At 56.7% G+C, this 16,751-nt stretch overlaps 1 protein-coding gene across 2 annotated transcripts in view; it reads right to left on the bottom strand.

The window, feature by feature from the left end:
- Positions 1–229: 229 nt before the first annotated feature.
- TTYH2 (tweety family member 2) overlaps positions 230–16,751 on the bottom strand; it is a 35,242-nt gene continuing 18,720 nt past the window's right edge. The window contains exons 5-14 of one of the 2 annotated variants that reach the window (XM_006199357.3): positions 14,801–14,896; positions 14,160–14,232; positions 10,941–11,010; positions 10,614–10,669; positions 10,020–10,112; positions 9,656–9,748; positions 8,577–8,719; positions 7,748–7,933; positions 7,240–7,318; positions 230–2,168 (exon numbers count right to left, since the gene is read on the bottom strand). In XM_006199357.3, coding sequence (XP_006199419.3) covers positions 2,088–2,168; positions 7,240–7,318; positions 7,748–7,933; positions 8,577–8,719; positions 9,656–9,748; positions 10,020–10,112; positions 10,614–10,669; positions 10,941–11,010; positions 14,160–14,232; positions 14,801–14,896 — 970 coding nt within the window. In that variant the 3' untranslated portion in view covers positions 230–2,087. The remainder of the gene's footprint in view (positions 2,169–7,239; positions 7,319–7,747; positions 7,934–8,576; positions 8,720–9,655; positions 9,749–10,019; positions 10,113–10,613; positions 10,670–10,940; positions 11,011–14,159; positions 14,233–14,800; positions 14,897–16,751) is intronic. The other variant, XM_072939520.1, reaches the window with a different exon arrangement.

Genomic DNA, 16,751 nt, shown 5'->3' with positions numbered 1-16,751 from the left:
CCTAAATTTAGGGGGGACTTGGGCAGACACGAGGCCTGTCCTTGGTCCTGAAGAGCAGCAAGGCCACCAGAGATGCCCCGTGACATCCATTCAGTAGCCCCATCTGTCAGTCCTCACTCTGAAGTCACAACTGAAATCTGCTCTGAAGCCCTCCCCACACACAAGCCAGCCGGAAGCCACCATTCGGTACCCTTGTCATTCCGAAGGCCCAGAAAGTTGGGAGACTGAGTGCGCATTTTAGTACAAGTGGTTTATTTCTCCCCCAGGTGAGGGCGCACAGGTATTAAGGAGATGTGTGCCCACCGGGCTCCTTGGGGAACCACCCAACGGATGCTAGTTTAGTTTACATGCATTAAAAACAACTCTAGTCGCCAACAATGAACGTTAAGAAGCAACACCTCGACGTGGCCGAGCTCCTATCTGTACGCGACGCGGACTCACGAAGGTGTGGTCATGGTGCACATGTGTATAGGTGGATGCCAGAGACAGTCCCGGCCGCCCCGTGGCCCCGCTCTGTCGTGGAGGCTTGGCTGGGGGCTGAGGACCAGCCTGTTGTCAGTGTTTTGACAAGAAGGCGGCTCTTCCAAGATGGAGTTCCTGTCCATGGCTGTGCTACCTCGCCTCCCTGCTTTGGCGTGCACGGCTGTGGGGGCTTCCGAGTCGTGTTCTTTGTTGGCAGGAGGTTGGGAGCACCAGAGACCCTAACCCTGGATCCTCGGTGGAAAGGATGGGGGGGGTCATTATTTTCTCCTGGTCAACAGGCTCCTTTTCACCCAGCAGGTGCAGGTCAGCGGTCCTGGACAGTGGGGTGGGGTGGGGTGGGGGTTGGCGAGGGAGGGAAGACGCCTGTGTGCACATCAATAAACAGCCGGCCCACTTTGCTAAAACCTTTTACAGCAAACTTGCTCTAAGACAAAAGGGAGGGAAGAGCTGGCCTGGGCATCCTGCTAGTCCCCTGGATCAGACTCTGTTCACGGAGTTTTCCGTCTTACAGACTTTCCTCTCTTAAAAAGTCTCCCTCTGAGTGGGAGGAACCCACATGCCCAGCAATCAGCAGCTTGGGACAGGATGTCTCACTGATCGTTATTTTGCTTAAAAATCCCCTTTCCCCCACCTTCAGATCAGTAAAGAGCTGGCTGCTGTCAGCAAAACCTGTGATGTAACGGTAGACAAATCAGGTGGAAGGGGTGAGCCCCGCAGCTACTGTAAAAACTGGATGTGCGATGAGTTTCAATTCTTTGGATAATCAAAATATTTAAAACACCGGGGGCAAAAGTATTAGTCACTTCCAAAGTGTCTATGAATACCTGAGACCGTCTGTATCTGCAGTGAGCAAACCCACAGCATGGATTCTGGAATGGAGGTGAGGCGACAGAGAGTTGAAGAAAGACAGGTCCGCCACCACCAGGAAGCCCACCAGGCACGAGGCTGTGGTCCCCCAGTCCTGGAGCCACTAGTCTCCTAGATGGAGCCCTCCAATGCTTCCCCTTGGCGGCCCAGGAAGAGTCCACCTGGCCCTGGGAGACTGATGTGGACCATGTCTGGTCTCATCAGGGATGCCACCTCCTATAAAAGCATCTCCTGACCAGCCCTTCCACCTTTCCCTGCAGGGAAATGCTACCCCTCTGTGCAGCCAGGAGGAGAGGGGCGACTCAGAGTGGTCACCTGGGCTTCTGGCTGTGCTAGCAGGAGGCACAGCCCTGGTAATGGGACCCTTGAACCTGACCTGGTCCCTCCTTCCTGCCGCTCCCCACTTGGTGACGGTGGGAGGTAGGGGTGAGCTGAACCAGGCTCCCAGCTTAGGGGTGGCCAAGCACCTGGGGAGCATTTCCGGTGTGAAGAGGAGGCCAGAAGTGGGAGAAGCTGGTCCAAGTCGTGGGTCTTCTGTCTGCCTGGGCAGCTCAGCCAGTCCCACGCTGATTCTCCCTGAATCTTGGCCACGCCTTTGGGCCAGCAGGAGCCTTCCAACCCTGCAGTCCTGCACACAGTCTCCAGATGCCTTTGGTTTCTATTAAAGAAACACAGCCTGCATTTGCATGAATTAAAAACAAAAATGGATCAAGGAGGCAGGAGTCCCTGAAAGTGTGTTAGGCTGGAAATTCGGTCCCGTAGTGCCTCAGGTGTTCATCTGCCACGGACAGGTAGGTGGCCCTCATGCTGGGAGAGTACTGCGGGAGAGAGAAGAGGGGACAGTCAGAACAGGGTCATGCCACACCACCAGTTAAACCAGACACTGTCCTAGCACAAATGCTGGGAACTTCTGAGAGGGTGCGAGCGGGGCCAGCCCCAGTGGCCGGGCACCACGTTTCAATGACAAGGCATCGCGGGGTAGGAGAATACCACTGTGGCCGGGGCAGGCTTCCTGTCTGCTGATGTTTGCAACCCTGGGGCCATCAGGACGTCTGGTTTCCAGCCTGAAACTCAAGACGCACACACTGACCAGCCCCCCTAACACACTCAGGAGCCCGCCTAGTAAGCAGGCTGCGGGCACAGGCCTGCCGTCCCAGAGAGCCAGGTTCAAATCCCAGCTGTGCACCCTACTCAGCCCATGGCCCTGGCTGAGGTTCTCCGAGCTCTCCAAGCCTATTTCCCCATCTGCAAAACGGACTTAACGAGCACTCAGCTCTCGCATAAAGGGATGAAATAATACAAAGCAAGCAAGACCCCTAACACAGTGGTTCTCAAACTTGACTGTGCATTAGAGACATGGGGAGCGGGGCGGCGGGGGGTGGGGGGGTGGTCTAAAAATATCCTGATAGCCAGGCCACACCCACCAGTATTTTTTTTTTAGGAGATAAAGCACACATGACACAAAATTAAGCATTTGAAAGTGCCGCCAACATATTTTTAAAAGCTCTCTCAAGCACAGCCAAGTTGGAGAACACAGAGGAAACGTTCACAGCCGGCACTCGCTAGCCACCGCTAGGACACAGAGATGCAGCTTCTTCCACTGTCACAGCTTACGTCTCACACAGGGCCTGAGCCTCTGCATTTCTAACAAGCTCCAGTTGCTGCTGGTCTGCTGACTCCAAGTAGCAGGAGTCCACTGGACCCTGACTGTCTCCTGGCCCCAGGGATGCTTGCGGGATCCAGGACCAGGTCATTCACACCAGAGGGAAGGATGCTTCCAGCTGTGGGGGCGGGGGCGAGGGGTCGGCAGCTTGAGACTGGTCTCAACCAGGGGCAATTTTGCTGCTCCCCCCACCCCCGCCAGGACAGCTGGTATCACCTGGAGGCATTTTTAGTTGTCATAACTGGGGGGCTGTACAGTGGGGGTGCTACTGGTATCGAGTGGGTGGGGGCCAGGGATGCAGCTAAACATCCAGCGATGCACGGAACAGCCCCGCGACACACAACGATCTGGCTCACAATGTCGGTACGCCGAGTGGGGAAGTCTGCTCCAGAGAAGCCCTTCTCCAGGTGTGGTCCCAAGACCAGCGCCTTCAGCTTTACACGGAAACAGGTCAGAAATGCAAATCCCTAGGCCCCACCCCCAGCTCTCCGAGTCAGACACAGGTTGAGCCCAGCAGTCTGGGTTGTAACAAGTCCTCCAGGTGATGGACGTTCAAGTGTGAGACCCTCCACCTCGAAGAAGTAGTTCCCAAATTTGCTTGATGATGAGAAATCACCGGGGGTGTATTTTGAACAACTGCCCCGGTCATTTTTGTCCAGCAGGCTTAGGACACCGTGCCTGGGAAGACAGGAGGATTCCTAGAGAGCAGAGCTAAGGGAGGACGCATTCCTAGCCAAGGGAACAGGCTGTGTATTTTGATCGCCTTGCTTGATCTTACAACGTATGAAATCCCCAGGCTGTCCCAGAGATGGCGCTGGCGGGGGAGGGATTTGTCCATACGTCAAACACGCGGAGACCTGATGAATAATATTTAGAGCAGGTGCAGGGGGAGAGTGGGGAGCGGCCAGCTGTGCTCTTTACTGGGGCGCACGTCCACATCCTCCAGGCTGTGGCTTCCTTGGTCAGCAGCCTTAGATGTGTCTTCATGGTACCTTTTCATGGGGTGGGGGTGGGGTCTTTCCCCGGGGTGGGTGGAGCCGGGTCGGGGCAGAGCAGTCAACACAGCCAAAGCAATTGGAGTTTCTGGGCAGGTCTCGATGATGGGGAGGAAGGTTTATTCTGTCCTTGAGCCTTGCAAATAAGGTCAGTTCTTGATTATCTCCGCTCATGGCAGGGAGAGTGGCCTGGATCTTTCGAAACAGAAGGTAATCCGAAATTCCTTTTTATTTGGCATCCCAGGGCCTTGAGTAATTCATTTTTCACAGCAGCAGATTTCCCCTAATGATGTACTGAGATTAATATTAAAATCCATCTGCATTCCTGGGGCCACAGCAGCTGGTGGGAGGAAAAAGGAACCTAAGAGGCTTCCGATTAGAGAGGAGCCAGGGTGGGATTTAAAAGGTGCCAATTCTGGAAGCAAGGTTGCACCAGCCGCCCTCCCAGCTTGAGGCCCCAGGGAGCAAGAGCCAGGCCTGGGTCTAGCGCTGTTTGTAGAAGGACAGCATGTTGGCACTTGGGGCAAATCCAGCAAGGTGGGCCCATTTCCCTTTCAATATAAAAGGAGCCTGAATTCTGACTTGGGGAAGATGGTTCTCTAGGACATTAGTTCCCCCATCTTCTTGGTCTGCTGGCTTTCTGAATAAAATCCTATTCCCTGCCCTAGCACCTCGTCTCCGGATTTATTGGCCTGCTGTGTGGCGAGCAGACCGAGTCTGGCAAGGAGGAAGTTGGTCTGGGCACGACACAGCAGACATCTGGGGGCCGATCGTCCTGTGTGGTGGAGGCTGTCCTGTGCTCGGCGGCAGCCCGGCCTCCACCCACCAGGTGCCAGTAGCAACTACCCGAGTGGTGACAACCAAAGACGCTTCCAGATGTAACAGGGAATTACAAATCTGACCCCATATTAGGTCTGTTCCTTTGGCTGGAACCCTGTGCCTGTTTCCTGGGCTTCGTCAGGCTGGTTCTGCACCTTTTGTAAAAGAATGTTGCCTGTAGCCTGCAATGTGCAGGAGGGCCCGTTCTCAAGGCTCTGACTTTCAGACTGTAACACTTTCCCATTCATCTAGAGATAAAACATTGCAGAACAGAGAATAACATTTGTCTTGCTGGAGGTTTACAGGAACACCATGGCCTGACTTCCCAGGACAGCTGTAAGAACAAAGGATTCCTGCACCGAGAAGTTTTCAAGAATAACCACATCCATAAAATGATTATGAATCAATAAAAAATGTAAAAAAAAAAAACACATCCCATTTCCCTTTCAATATAAAAGGAGCCTGAATTCTAACTTGGGGAAGATGGTTCTCCAGGACATCAGTTCCCCCATCTTCTTGGTCTGCTGGCTTTCTGAATAAAATCCTATTCCCTGCCCCAAAACCTCGTCTCCTGATTTATTGGCCTGCTGTGCGGCGAGCAGACCGAGTCTGGACTCGGTAACACAGACATGGCCAAATGACTGCCGGGAGGATGCCAACTGGCCTCTGGGTGAGAGCCAGGGCTTTAAGGTAAGGCTTGAATGACACCTCCTCAGACTCCAAGGACAGTTTCTCCCTCTGGGTCCCAAAGCACCTTATGGCACTTATAGAGTTTTTGAGTCTCCCCTCCTGCAGACTGCATTTCCTGAAGACGGGGGCTGGGTCCCTGGCTCTCTTCCCAGGTCCCTGTGGGTTTCACCAAGAGCACTTGCTGGACTCTCTGAACGCACGTGAACATCTGGGTTCTCAGGGCCCAGGTCGGTGTCATGGGTCCTGTGTCGCCAGAGCTCCAGTGCTCCCAGTTCACCAACTGGACGGCTCCTTCCAAACCACCTGGATGGGGCAGGTGAAACACCTCTCCCAGCCCATCGAAGGCAGAGGCTTCTTCCCCCAACAGACTCCTGGCTCAAGAACTCTTCTGTCCTATCGCAGACCTCTGACCTTGTCTCAGATCACCCCTCTTCTTATAAATGCCACACTTCTGTGGAGGAGGTCAGGTGGGAGGAAGCATAAGTGAAGACAGAGGGGGTAAAAAAACCAAGAAGCTCGTTCTTACAGCACTTACTGTAGCACATTGGTCAGAAGGACCAGTTCCTCTGATGCTCAGACCATCTATGTGCTATGCACTATTACATTTCCATTGTACAGACAGGGAAACTGAGGCCCAGAGAAGCGAAGTACTGGCCCAAGGTCACAGAGGTCATAAGCAATGAGCTGGCATTTGAAATCAGGCATTAAAAATTTTTTTTTTAATCATTTTTTAAAATGGAGATACTAGGGATTGAACCCAGGACCTCGTGCATGTTAAGCATAGATTCTACCACTGAGTTATACCCTCCTCCTGCACCCAGGGACTTGGCACTGGAGTCGCATTTTTAACCTCAACTGTCTCTATTTGTAGCTCTGTCTCAGCCAGTATCCCTGTGACCCTCATCCTGCTCTCAGAGAAGACAACCTGCCCCTCCCACACCTCAGACTCCGGTCCCCCGATGCTGTTTCTACGTCCCCTGGCCAGAGGCGGAGGGCATGTGGGAAATGCAGACCCTGCCTGGGCACAGCCCTGGGGACATGGGGAACTGGGCGGGGCGGGGAAGGCCAGGTCTGGTATCAGCCCTCCGAGACCGGCCACCACAGCGGCCCCCCAGCCCTGCAGCCCAGGCTGGAAGGGTGAACACGAATCTGAAACAGAAAACGTTTCCCTGGGGCAAAATGCGTCTTAGAGCAGCACTTCCTTTAGAAAACGTGTAATCGTAAATGACTTCTCTGTCCCTTTGAGATGTCTATAAACCTCTCGCAAGGCCAGTGAAGGCTCCTGGCAGTTCTGCTATCCGGGAACGCTTTCTCCTGGGTCTGGAGGCCATCTCTGAAATGCGAGCATCAGGGAAGACAAGACAGTCCCCCACCTCCGTGGCAGTTAGCGAGCCCTGACGGCCGCCCAATCACCAGGCGGATTCAGGATGAACCAGATAAACGGTGCTGCTGAGTCCTCCTGCTTGAGGACAGGTGAGCAGTGCGGTGCGTCTGCCTGGCTGTATGAGGAGAGCGTTCTGCCTCTACCATCTCCTCGGCGGGTTGCCAGCCATGTGCTGGGCAGTCTAGTTTAATGCTTATTCAGTAGCAAATTGGTCTCATTCTTTTCTACCTCTGTCAGGGGGATTCACTGGGTCTGAAGGAGGTTTCCTCTTTAATTATCACCCTCCACCCCCAGCTGCTGCCACAAGGGCAGTGCCTTTGCCTCGGAGTCCAGGTTACCGTGGGCGGAGGGGAGCCTCTTCCGATGAGCGGCACGTTCTCGTAGCGGGGGTTCCCACCGAAGAGCACGGCTTGGTTCCTGCGGGGCCGAGAGGAGCGCTCAGGCGGGGAAGGCGTGGGGGTGGGGGACGTGTGCATATGGGAGTGGGGAATGGAAACCGACCACAAAGAGAGGGTGGGGAGAAGCAGCAGACGGGGCGATGGGGCCAGGAGCAGCATGGCAGGGAGAAATGCAGCTTCTGGGGCCTTCAACCTGCCCTGCAGACTTGAGGCAAAAGACCTGACACCTGCGGCAGCTCTTCCTCCAGTACTACATGCTCGCAGGGGCCTTCCCGCCAGACACCCTGGTGGGAGTGGGGGAACCACGCTGGCCTTGGATGTCTTCCTCCACACCTGGTTCTCTGGACCCAAGCATGCTGTCCCCAGACCCAGTGCCCTGGGGGCTAGGAAAGCCCCAGCCTGATGTGTTGGGGGAGGTGCGAGGGAGGCCCCAGGAGCCCTGCCGTACATGTACTCCGAGACGGGGGCGTTGGAGATGGTCTGGGCCGGGGGCTGCAGGCTGGTCTGGCTGCCCAGGCCGCTGCTGTAGCTGCAGAAGCTGCGAAGCTGCCCCCGAGGTGGGTTGTGGGCGGCGATGCGCCGGGCCTGGGGGTTGAAGGGGTCGTCATCATCGATGTCGTCATAGTCTCTGTCCCTAGAATGGCACGTAGGACACGAGTGGCCGTGAGGGGCAAGGGAGGCTCTAGCAATGGGGTCCTGGCCCGCTTCCCAGTCTTTCTTCCCAGGACTCTCCCTCTGGCCACACGTGTCTCCTTGATACAGATCACTGCTCTATTCCCAACTCTGTGTCCACCTCCTCCAGGTAGCCCACCATGCTGTCCACACTGACCATCCCTACCCTGCTTCTTCTTGTCCGATCTACTCTCAAGGCACTGAAATACCATCTATCTCTTAGCTCCTCAATGAGACCATAGGTGTCCTGGTAACCGTACTATAATCTATCCTTCTGGTATATTCTGGGGGTGCCCCTCTCAGCCCCTAAAGGTCTCCTCCTCATTTTATGCCACACAGTCCTGCAGAGGAAGAGAGGGCAAGCAAGGGATGCCAGGTTGTGGCATGATGCTGTCACCATCCTTGGCCCTGCTCCTGCCCTGGCCCCCTCAAACCTCCTTCTGGGGGGTCTGTCTGAATTCTCAGGGATGCAGAAATCCAGCCAGCCTGCTGGGGCTGAATGCCTGCTCCCCCGCTGCCCTTCTCCATTTCAGTTACCAGCTCTTGGCTCAGTCACAGAGCACAGCCTCCCACCTGCTGCCCCAGGAAGACGCCAGGCAGCCCACCTGGTGGCAAAGTGCTTCCAGGCCCGCGGCCCCACGCAGACCATGGTGGAGAAGGCCAGTGCGGCCAGGAGGGAGAAGAGGCCGAGGTAGAGCAGACCCTCGATGCCGTCGTAGCAGATGCCAGCGAGGGCGTCCAGGTAGTCCTGGCGGAGGGAGAGGGACGTGTGGTTGGAGGGGGAGTGGGGCAGAGCCTGGGGTCTGAGCTCATCTCTGGAAGCCCCTCTCCCCAAGCCTGGACCTGAGATCTCCTCCCCTTCTCCATCCCAAGCACCTTGTACAGACATAGAAGGGTCCACGCTCGGGACCCCAACACAACGGGGCTTCATGGGTTCACTGTGCAAGCGTTTGCAGAACACCCACTGTGTGTGTAGCTCTGAATGGGACAGATGAGCTTGCAGGGTGGCGGAGCCAGGAGACAAGGGGCACTTAATCTGAGGCCAGGATGGCGAGGAGCAGAGTGTGCCTTGAGCGGCTGAGGCAATGGGGACAAGCAGGCGTGGTGTGGTCAGGAAAGAGAAAAAGGGCCACCGGGAGACAGGTGAGATGGCGCCAGGTCATGCTGGGCCTCAAAAGGCAGGTGAGCAGTTTGAATTTAACACAAGGTGATGGGAAGACATTGGAGGGTTTGGGGATGAAAAGGATGTGATCCAATTCATTTTTAAAAAGACCACTTTGTTGCGGGGGAGGGTATAGCTCAGTGGTAGAGCGCATGCCTAGCATTGACAACCCAGGGCATTGGATGGGTTGACCAGATGGCTGGGAGTCTGCACACTGGGGAACAGTCTCTCTCCTATAGCTCCAGGCCCCCAACCCCCAACAGCGTTCTAGAGGTAAAATGATTCAACTCTCTTACCCCAACCCCCTGGTACCCTTCCCTGAGTCTCCCTTCTCAGCCACCAGAGAGAATCAAGAAGCCAGGCCCCTTCAACCTTTCTGCTGTCCAGCTTCCTCCCCATTCCCTGAGCCTGAAGGGAGCCCGGAGAGTCACTCTCCGAGCCTCTGCTGGCTTCTCCCTGGGAAGATGTGGCCTGCTGGACTATCCCCCCGCCCTCCACTGGCCCCCAGGGCCACCCCGGCACCTTGTGCAGCCCTCGGCAGTCCAGCATGGCCGTCAGCTGGTGAAGGCTGGACTCGGATGAGTTCAACAGGAGCTGGATTTCGAGCAGATCTTTCTGAGGCAGAAAGAAAGAGGCAAACATGCAGACAGACAGAGAGGCAGAGCCTGAGCGGCGGGGGGAGGGCTTGCGGATAAAACCACGAACAGCAGCTTGGGCAAAGTGGCCTTTAAAGACAAAGGAAGGGGGGAGGGTACAGTTCAGTGGTGGAGCGCATGCCTAGCATGCACGAGGTCCTGGGTCCAACCCCCAGTACCTCCATTAAAAATAAATAAATAACCTTATTACCCACCCCCAACAACAATGACAACAACAAATACCGCCTTACTTCTGCCGTGGGGTAGAGGGGCACGGCAAACTGCAACAGTCCTGCCACCTGGAGCTGCATGGTGGTCAGCGAGCGCTGGAAGACGGTCAGTGCCTGGGCCCGGGGAGACCGCAGTCCTGCCATCAGGGTCGATCCCCAGGAGCCCCCACAGCTACCCGGTTCCCCTGCAGCCCCACCCCCGCCTGCAGCTGCAGTCACCTCCCTAGTCACGGCCCTTCCTGTTTGCAAGAAGTCTTCTCCTCATGCCTCAGACTTCCTGAGAGCTGCCCCGTCCTCCTGCTTCCTGCTACTCAAAGGGCCCTGCTGGGACCGCCTTGCCCGGGAGCTCGGGAGAAATGCAGACTCCCGGGCCCCACCCCAGACCTCCTGCCCAGCCTCTGCTGTGTTACCCAGCTCCTGGGGTGTTGGGTGGGCACCCCCGCTACGTGAGAAACGCTCAGCTAGAAGGTGCTGACCAAGAGCACGGCTCCCTTCAGAGGGCCTCATGAGGCAAAGAACGCCCAGCCACCTCCACCTCACTGGTCGGCGCTGGGGCTCGGGGTCAACAGGGAGCGAGCCGTGGGCAGGGCGAGGGCTGGGCTGGGCGGGCCGTACCTGCTGGAAGGGGCTGCTTACGCTCTGACTGCAATACAGGTAGTAACGGGTCACCTCTGCAAGGCAAAGACACTGGGCTCAGGCGGGAGCTCGCAAGCGACCAGGACCTCGTCCATCCTCAGCGGCCAGGCTGGTCCCCGAGCTCCCAAAGGCGGGGAGCTTTTAAGAAATGGCCCAGAGGTCCAGCTGGACCTTAACTGTAGGGGTGGGGAGGGATGGGGTGACGACAGGGCTGAAAGAAGCAAGCAGAGGCACAGTCTGGTTGGCTGTGGGCCTGGGCTGAGCAACCAGAGTGGCTCTGACAACAGAGGCCGGAGAGCTCACTACCTGTGCGGACCTGGCCCTCCGTGACGTTCAGGATGAAAGTGTCCGGAGCCGCGCAGAAGTCGCTGGTGCCCTGAGCCAGGGAGAGACGGGAGGGGTGGAGGAAAGTCACGCACCCCAGGAGCCCCCACAGCTGCCCGGTTCCCCTGCATCCCCACTCCCGTCTGCAGCTGTGGGAGGAGCCAGGCACCAGCCAGCACGGGCACCCGGCAGCGCAGTCCTGGGTTGGGCAAGAACAGTCAGGAGCCTCCCTGGGCTGGAACCCTGGCTCTGCCCCTGCCCAGCTCTGCAGCTTCAGACAAGTGCCTTATCCTGTCTCAGCTGCCCCGACACTATTCAGCTCGTGAATTCATCAAGTGCTCGGGAAAGTGAGTGGCAGAGAGCGAGCACTCTGTACCCTCAACTCTTACTTCCGAACGCCTCTTCTGGGACGGACCTGGGGCAGAGGAGGCTGCGGGACATGTTTCGGGGAGTCATTTGCACCATGGCCTCATTTGCTCATCTCTAGTTTATTTTTTGTCTGGTTGCTATCAAGTCCACCCTCGCCCTGGGGGGCGTCCATCTCTGAAGCCTCCCCCAGAATCTCTTTCTAAAGAATTATGGTGCTGAATCCATCTTGGAGCTTTTGGGTGCAGATCCCATCATGACAAGATGCGGGACCAGGAAGAGCATGGAGCAGAGAGAGGACATGGACTCCAGGCTCTGGCATTACTGAGCGGGGAGCTGGACCCCGCAGCCCGGCCTGACGAGGTGACCACCAAGGGCCCACAGGGCTGAGTCAGAGCAGGTTTGGGCCCTGGGAAACATGGCAACAAGGGTGCCATCCTTTGAGCCAGGCCCTCCCCAGCTCTGGCCTGGGGTGCAGTGGGGCACCAGGTAAAGGTGGGGCTGCTCAACCTTTCAGAGCAGTCAGCGGACGCTCTGGTCCTCCAGCCTGTTCCGAGGGGCACCCATGCTCCAGTACATGCTCCCTGAGCAGGGACTCCTCCCCACAGCCCTTTCCTGCCAGTCCCCTGTCCGCCTTCAGAAGTGGCTGGCTCAGGGGTCACAATGGAGCATCACTTATTCATTCAGTGAGTTGATACATTTTTACTGAGTACCTACTAGGTGCCACGCACTGTTCAAGGCACATGACAGTGGCAAGCTGTACTACAGCACTTCTGGGCTAGAAAATGTGTGTTTGGGTGGGACTGGGGACTCAGATAGCCCTTTGGATGCAGAGCTTTCACAGAGCCACGTCTGTACAAACATATGCACATGCTCTGGCCCCACAGCTCTCAAAAATGAAGAAACGGGCTCTGAGAGGAGGGGCAGTGACCACACAAAAGCGCCCCACAACAGGCTTTGATGGCCACCCCTCCCTTCTGGGCTCCTTCTCACCCCACTTCCCATTAAGATGCAGCAGGGCCCATACCCCCATCAAAGGCCCATTCACTCCCTTGCACGCACTCCCCCTTCTCGCACAAGGGCCTGACTAATCAAATTAGGGAAATGGCCTTTCTCCCCAGCTCCCTGGTTCCCGGGCACTCAGCTGGGATCCGAAACCACCTCTGAACACAGAAGCCTGGCAAGAGGGAAAAGCTGCTGCCGCCAGGAGGGAGCCAGCCCCCTAAGGGCAGCCCGCAGTGCCCAGCTGGAGGACAGAAGGCAGAGGATGTGGGGGAACGGGGCGGGGGCAGGATGGGGCCTGGCAAGAGCGCGCCATGCGCAAGCTTCCCTGTGCTCGCTGCTGTCCCTGGAGGAGGGGCTGTCAGCCAGGCAGCTGGGCCTGTGGCTCCGGCCAGCAGCCTCTCCCCGCTGGACCACGTACAGCCCTCCCAGCTCCGGATGACATCAGAATGCATTTGAACACACTTGGGCCCTCCTACCCTGCCCTTCCCCGTATCTGGAGGGGCCCCAGCCCTTGGGATGTAGGCTTATGCTGTCCAAAGCTCTTTCCTGCTCAAAGTGGACGTTGCATGGGGAGGAGAGGGGACAACACAGGAGATGCCTGTGTCCTCCCCTTTCTGGACAAGCTCTGCCCAGAGCTGCTCCGGGCCAAGCAGCACCAGGGTTCATTCATTTTGAGGGCATCATGGAGGCAAACTGGTCAAGGCCACAGCCACCAGCCAGCCCTCAAGTCACTGGGCAAAGCGTGCTTTTGGGTAGAGGGTTTCCAGCATGAGTCCCTTTTCTTTCTCCCCAGGTAGAAAGGGCAGAATGAATGCAGGTCACAGGGTCAGGCTGTGGCCCTTGAAATAGCTGGGGTTCCCTGAAATACCCTGGTAAATCCTGGCCCATTCTACTGTGCATGCATGCATGCACGCGCGCGCACACACACACACACACAGCGTGTACAGAGCGTGCATCTCCACTGTAACAATTTACATTGGGGTGCAATGCTCTGCCCACACGTCTTTCTTCTGTGGGCTTCGACTTACAGCAAACATCACATCCTCCTGGTCTTTGCACCCCTAGGCACCTACACCACTAAGTGCACACACAAACATCAGCTGAATGGATGAATGAATGTATGAATGGACAACTTGCGCACACGGACTATCTACAGTGCTACTGGTTAAAGCCCAAACATACCCGCATAGGAAGCTTCCCCTTACACTCCTGACCCACCTTGTGTGTGTATTTTTTTTTTTTTAACATTTCGAGGCACCACACCTGGAAACATACCAACATACCCCCAGTGGGTTTTAGACGGTGTGTGTGAGTCCAAGGGCAGTGAGATGGGAGGCAAGTGAAAAGCCACCTTCCACATTCCCGACGCTGGGGAGGCTGGCCGAGGAGCGTGCTTCCGAAGCTGGTGGGGCTCTTCTAGCCTGAGGTTCAAACCCTGCCCACCCCAACCAGACCGGGTTCGTTTTTCATACCCAGAGAGAAGGCACCTGGCCACCCGTGCCGGTCCTCACAAGCCGTGGCGGGGAACCGGCCAGCGGGGTGGGAAAGGGATCAGGCTTCAGGTGTCTTATCTTGGCCCTGCCCCCAAATATCTCATGATCCTGGACAAGCCTCTTCCTTTCCCAAGCCCTGTGTCCTCACCTAGAGGGTGAGGGGGCTGGCGCGGATGAACCAAGCCCTGTAAGTTCAAAGACTCTGGGATTCTAGGTTAGGGACTGAGACTGGAAGCTGGCCTTGCCCTGGGGACTCTGGACAGGACTCATCAACGTACCACCAGATAGACGTACCACCTGGCCAGACCACCCACCAGCCCTGCATCCCCCAACTCACCACCGCTGCTGCGGCGTCGGCGGCCAGAGACGCCCAGCTGAGGAGCAGGGCCAGCAGCCCGCAGCACAGCATCCTAGGAGAGAGGCAGCCGCCGGTGGGTGGGATCCAGGCTGGCAGGCTGGGGACCCTGTGACAGCTGTCCCCCAACCAAGGTTGAGCGCCCTTCCTCTCAGCTACGATCTGGTCCTCCCTAGCCCCACAGGCTCTTGCAGTGGCCTTGACAGCAGCCTCAGTCCCTGCCCTGACATCAGCCGGAAGAGGGATATGGACCAGTGCCTAGAGCGCAGGATCCTGGGCTGAAGAGACGCAGCGCTGGGGGCAGGAGCTAAGGAGCAGGTGTTGGTTAGAGATGGCAAGAGGCTGTTAACGCTTCAGCTGCCTGACAGTCAGGCCCAGGAGGGACAGGACACACGGGGGAAGGCCCAGTCCTTGCTTGGTGACCAGATGGCGAGTCGGTGGCTGCCATCCCCACTCGGCTGGGTGCTGAGGAGGGGGCGGAAGGCAGCTTCAGGATGCTGTCCCCCTCCCTCTGCTGCCACATCCTCCCGGCCCAGCCAAGCCGTCGCCTCCCCCTGCCGGTGGCACCGTCACCTCACACGCTCGGACAGCTCTTGTCCCAAGGCTGCGGCTGGGCTACTCACGAGGCCAGGAGACACCTGGAGCGCTTGGCCAGTCCCAGGCAGGCGAGGAGGCAGATGGCCAGGTCCAGGACGAAGAGCAGGAGGTAAGAGAGCCACCTGGGTGGAGCGAGAGGGGCATCAGGGGGAGCAAGGCGGGCTCCTCACTTGGGGCACAACATGGAGACCTGAACAGCTACCCCAGGCCGGCTTGACCCTTCGTTATACAAACCGCCCACAGCCCGCAGCTCAGGAGATCAGATGAGGGTGCGCCCCTGCCCTGGACAGAAGACCCCAGCGCGCACAGCGGACAGCGCTTCAGGGCTCCGAGGGGCTGCAGCCCCACTTCTGCCTGGACAAAGAAAGTCTTCTGATCATTATTTCTTTTTTCTTACTTAAAAAAAATTTGGGGGGTCATTAGATTTATTATTAATTTTTAATGAGGGTACTAGGAATTGAACCCAGGACCTCGTGCATGCTAAGCATGTGCTCTACCACTGAGCTATACCCTCCCCACCGATCATTATTTCTCTTAATGCAAGAGCCAGATAAATGCACTGACCCCACCCCCTCCTCTCCAGCATTGGTTTTCTGCTTCACTAACACCATAAGGAGGGTAAGAAAAAGTTTGGAGTGTGGGTAGGGAGCCGGGTGGAGCAGGAAGAAAGTGACAAGGAGGCTGCGAGGGGGAGGGAGCACGCTGGAGGTCACTTGGCAGCCAGGCGAGGTTCTTTCCTCCTTTGTGAATGGAGGCTTAATGCCCCCAAAGAAACCTAGTCAAAACCCTCAACTCCCTGCCCGGGGCGGGAGCAGCCGCTGCAAATCCCCTGGGGAAAGTGCCGAGACCGCCCTCCACTAGGACGAGGCCACCAAGGGGCCAGTGTTCTTAGCATCAGAGTCGGAGCGCGAAGGAACCTCGGGAACAACCAGTGTCAGATCCCTCCTGTTCTACGGATTGGAAGACTGAGACCCAGGGAAGGCGAGCCTGGCCCAGGGATTCCAGACTCTCCACTTCTTCAAGCCTTCTGACAAGAGACACCCCCAGGCGCCTCTCAAAATCTTGGTTTTGTGTTTCAGACCTAAAGGTTTCTAGTTACCTCTCTATCCCCCACTCTGCCCATTAGCAGGAAATCACGTTAGGATTGCTTCTAACTGACTTTCCAGGATCATGTTTCAACGGGTCTCTCTGCATTCACGCCTTCTCGTGTCATAAGGGGTTCCTGGAAACAGCTCTGCGAGGCGGGTGCGTTTTCCCAGAGGAGCCCAGCGATGACCTGGGGATGTATTTCTAACCAAGAACTTGGCTCTCGCAGGAGCCCTGACTCCCAAAGCTCCTCCCATATCCGGCACTGATGCGCTCACTCTGTTACAGCCTCTGTAAGCCTCCGAAGAGAGTAGTCTTGCGTTTTTAATTGCCTTGGAGGCAAGACTTAGCCAGGACCGAATGTGCAAGGACCGAAATTGCTGGGCTGGATGGCTATGCGCTAGAACCATCCAGAAAGCGAAGATGGGGAGGCTTGTCCAGAGGAGGCCGAGCCCCCAACGCTGATGAGCTCAGGAAGAATAAAATAAAGCTTTTGTCCTTGGGCAGCTCGGGCGAGAGGAGAGCGCAAACAGCAGAAGAGGGGGAGGGACAGAACATCACCAGTGTTCGGGAGTCTCACGTGCTGGCCTTGGACCAGACCTAAGCAAGGGCTGGGGGCTGGGGACGGGGGCTCCAGGGGACCCCCTCAATCACCCACTTTAAAATAGATACTGTGCAGTTGTCACCACCCTTTCTCCATTTTTTAAAAAAAATCATCTTTAAAATAAGCCCTCATGACAGATAAATTCCGACTTATTTCACCACCATCGTTCTCAAAATGCCCACATTACACCCCTCAGTGTATCTGGTTCTAGGCTAGGTCCACACAAAAGGGATGGCAGGACCAAAACAGATACTTCCTTCCTCCCACGAACCCCCGTGACAAAAAGA

The sequence above is a fragment of the Vicugna pacos genome, chromosome 16 (genome assembly GCF_048564905.1).
Source record: "Vicugna pacos chromosome 16, VicPac4, whole genome shotgun sequence".
In the NCBI taxonomy this organism is placed as follows: domain Eukaryota; kingdom Metazoa; phylum Chordata; class Mammalia; order Artiodactyla; family Camelidae; genus Vicugna; species Vicugna pacos.
The sequence above is the reverse complement of the archived record's forward strand: the minus strand, read 5'-3'. Positions and strand labels throughout refer to the sequence as shown.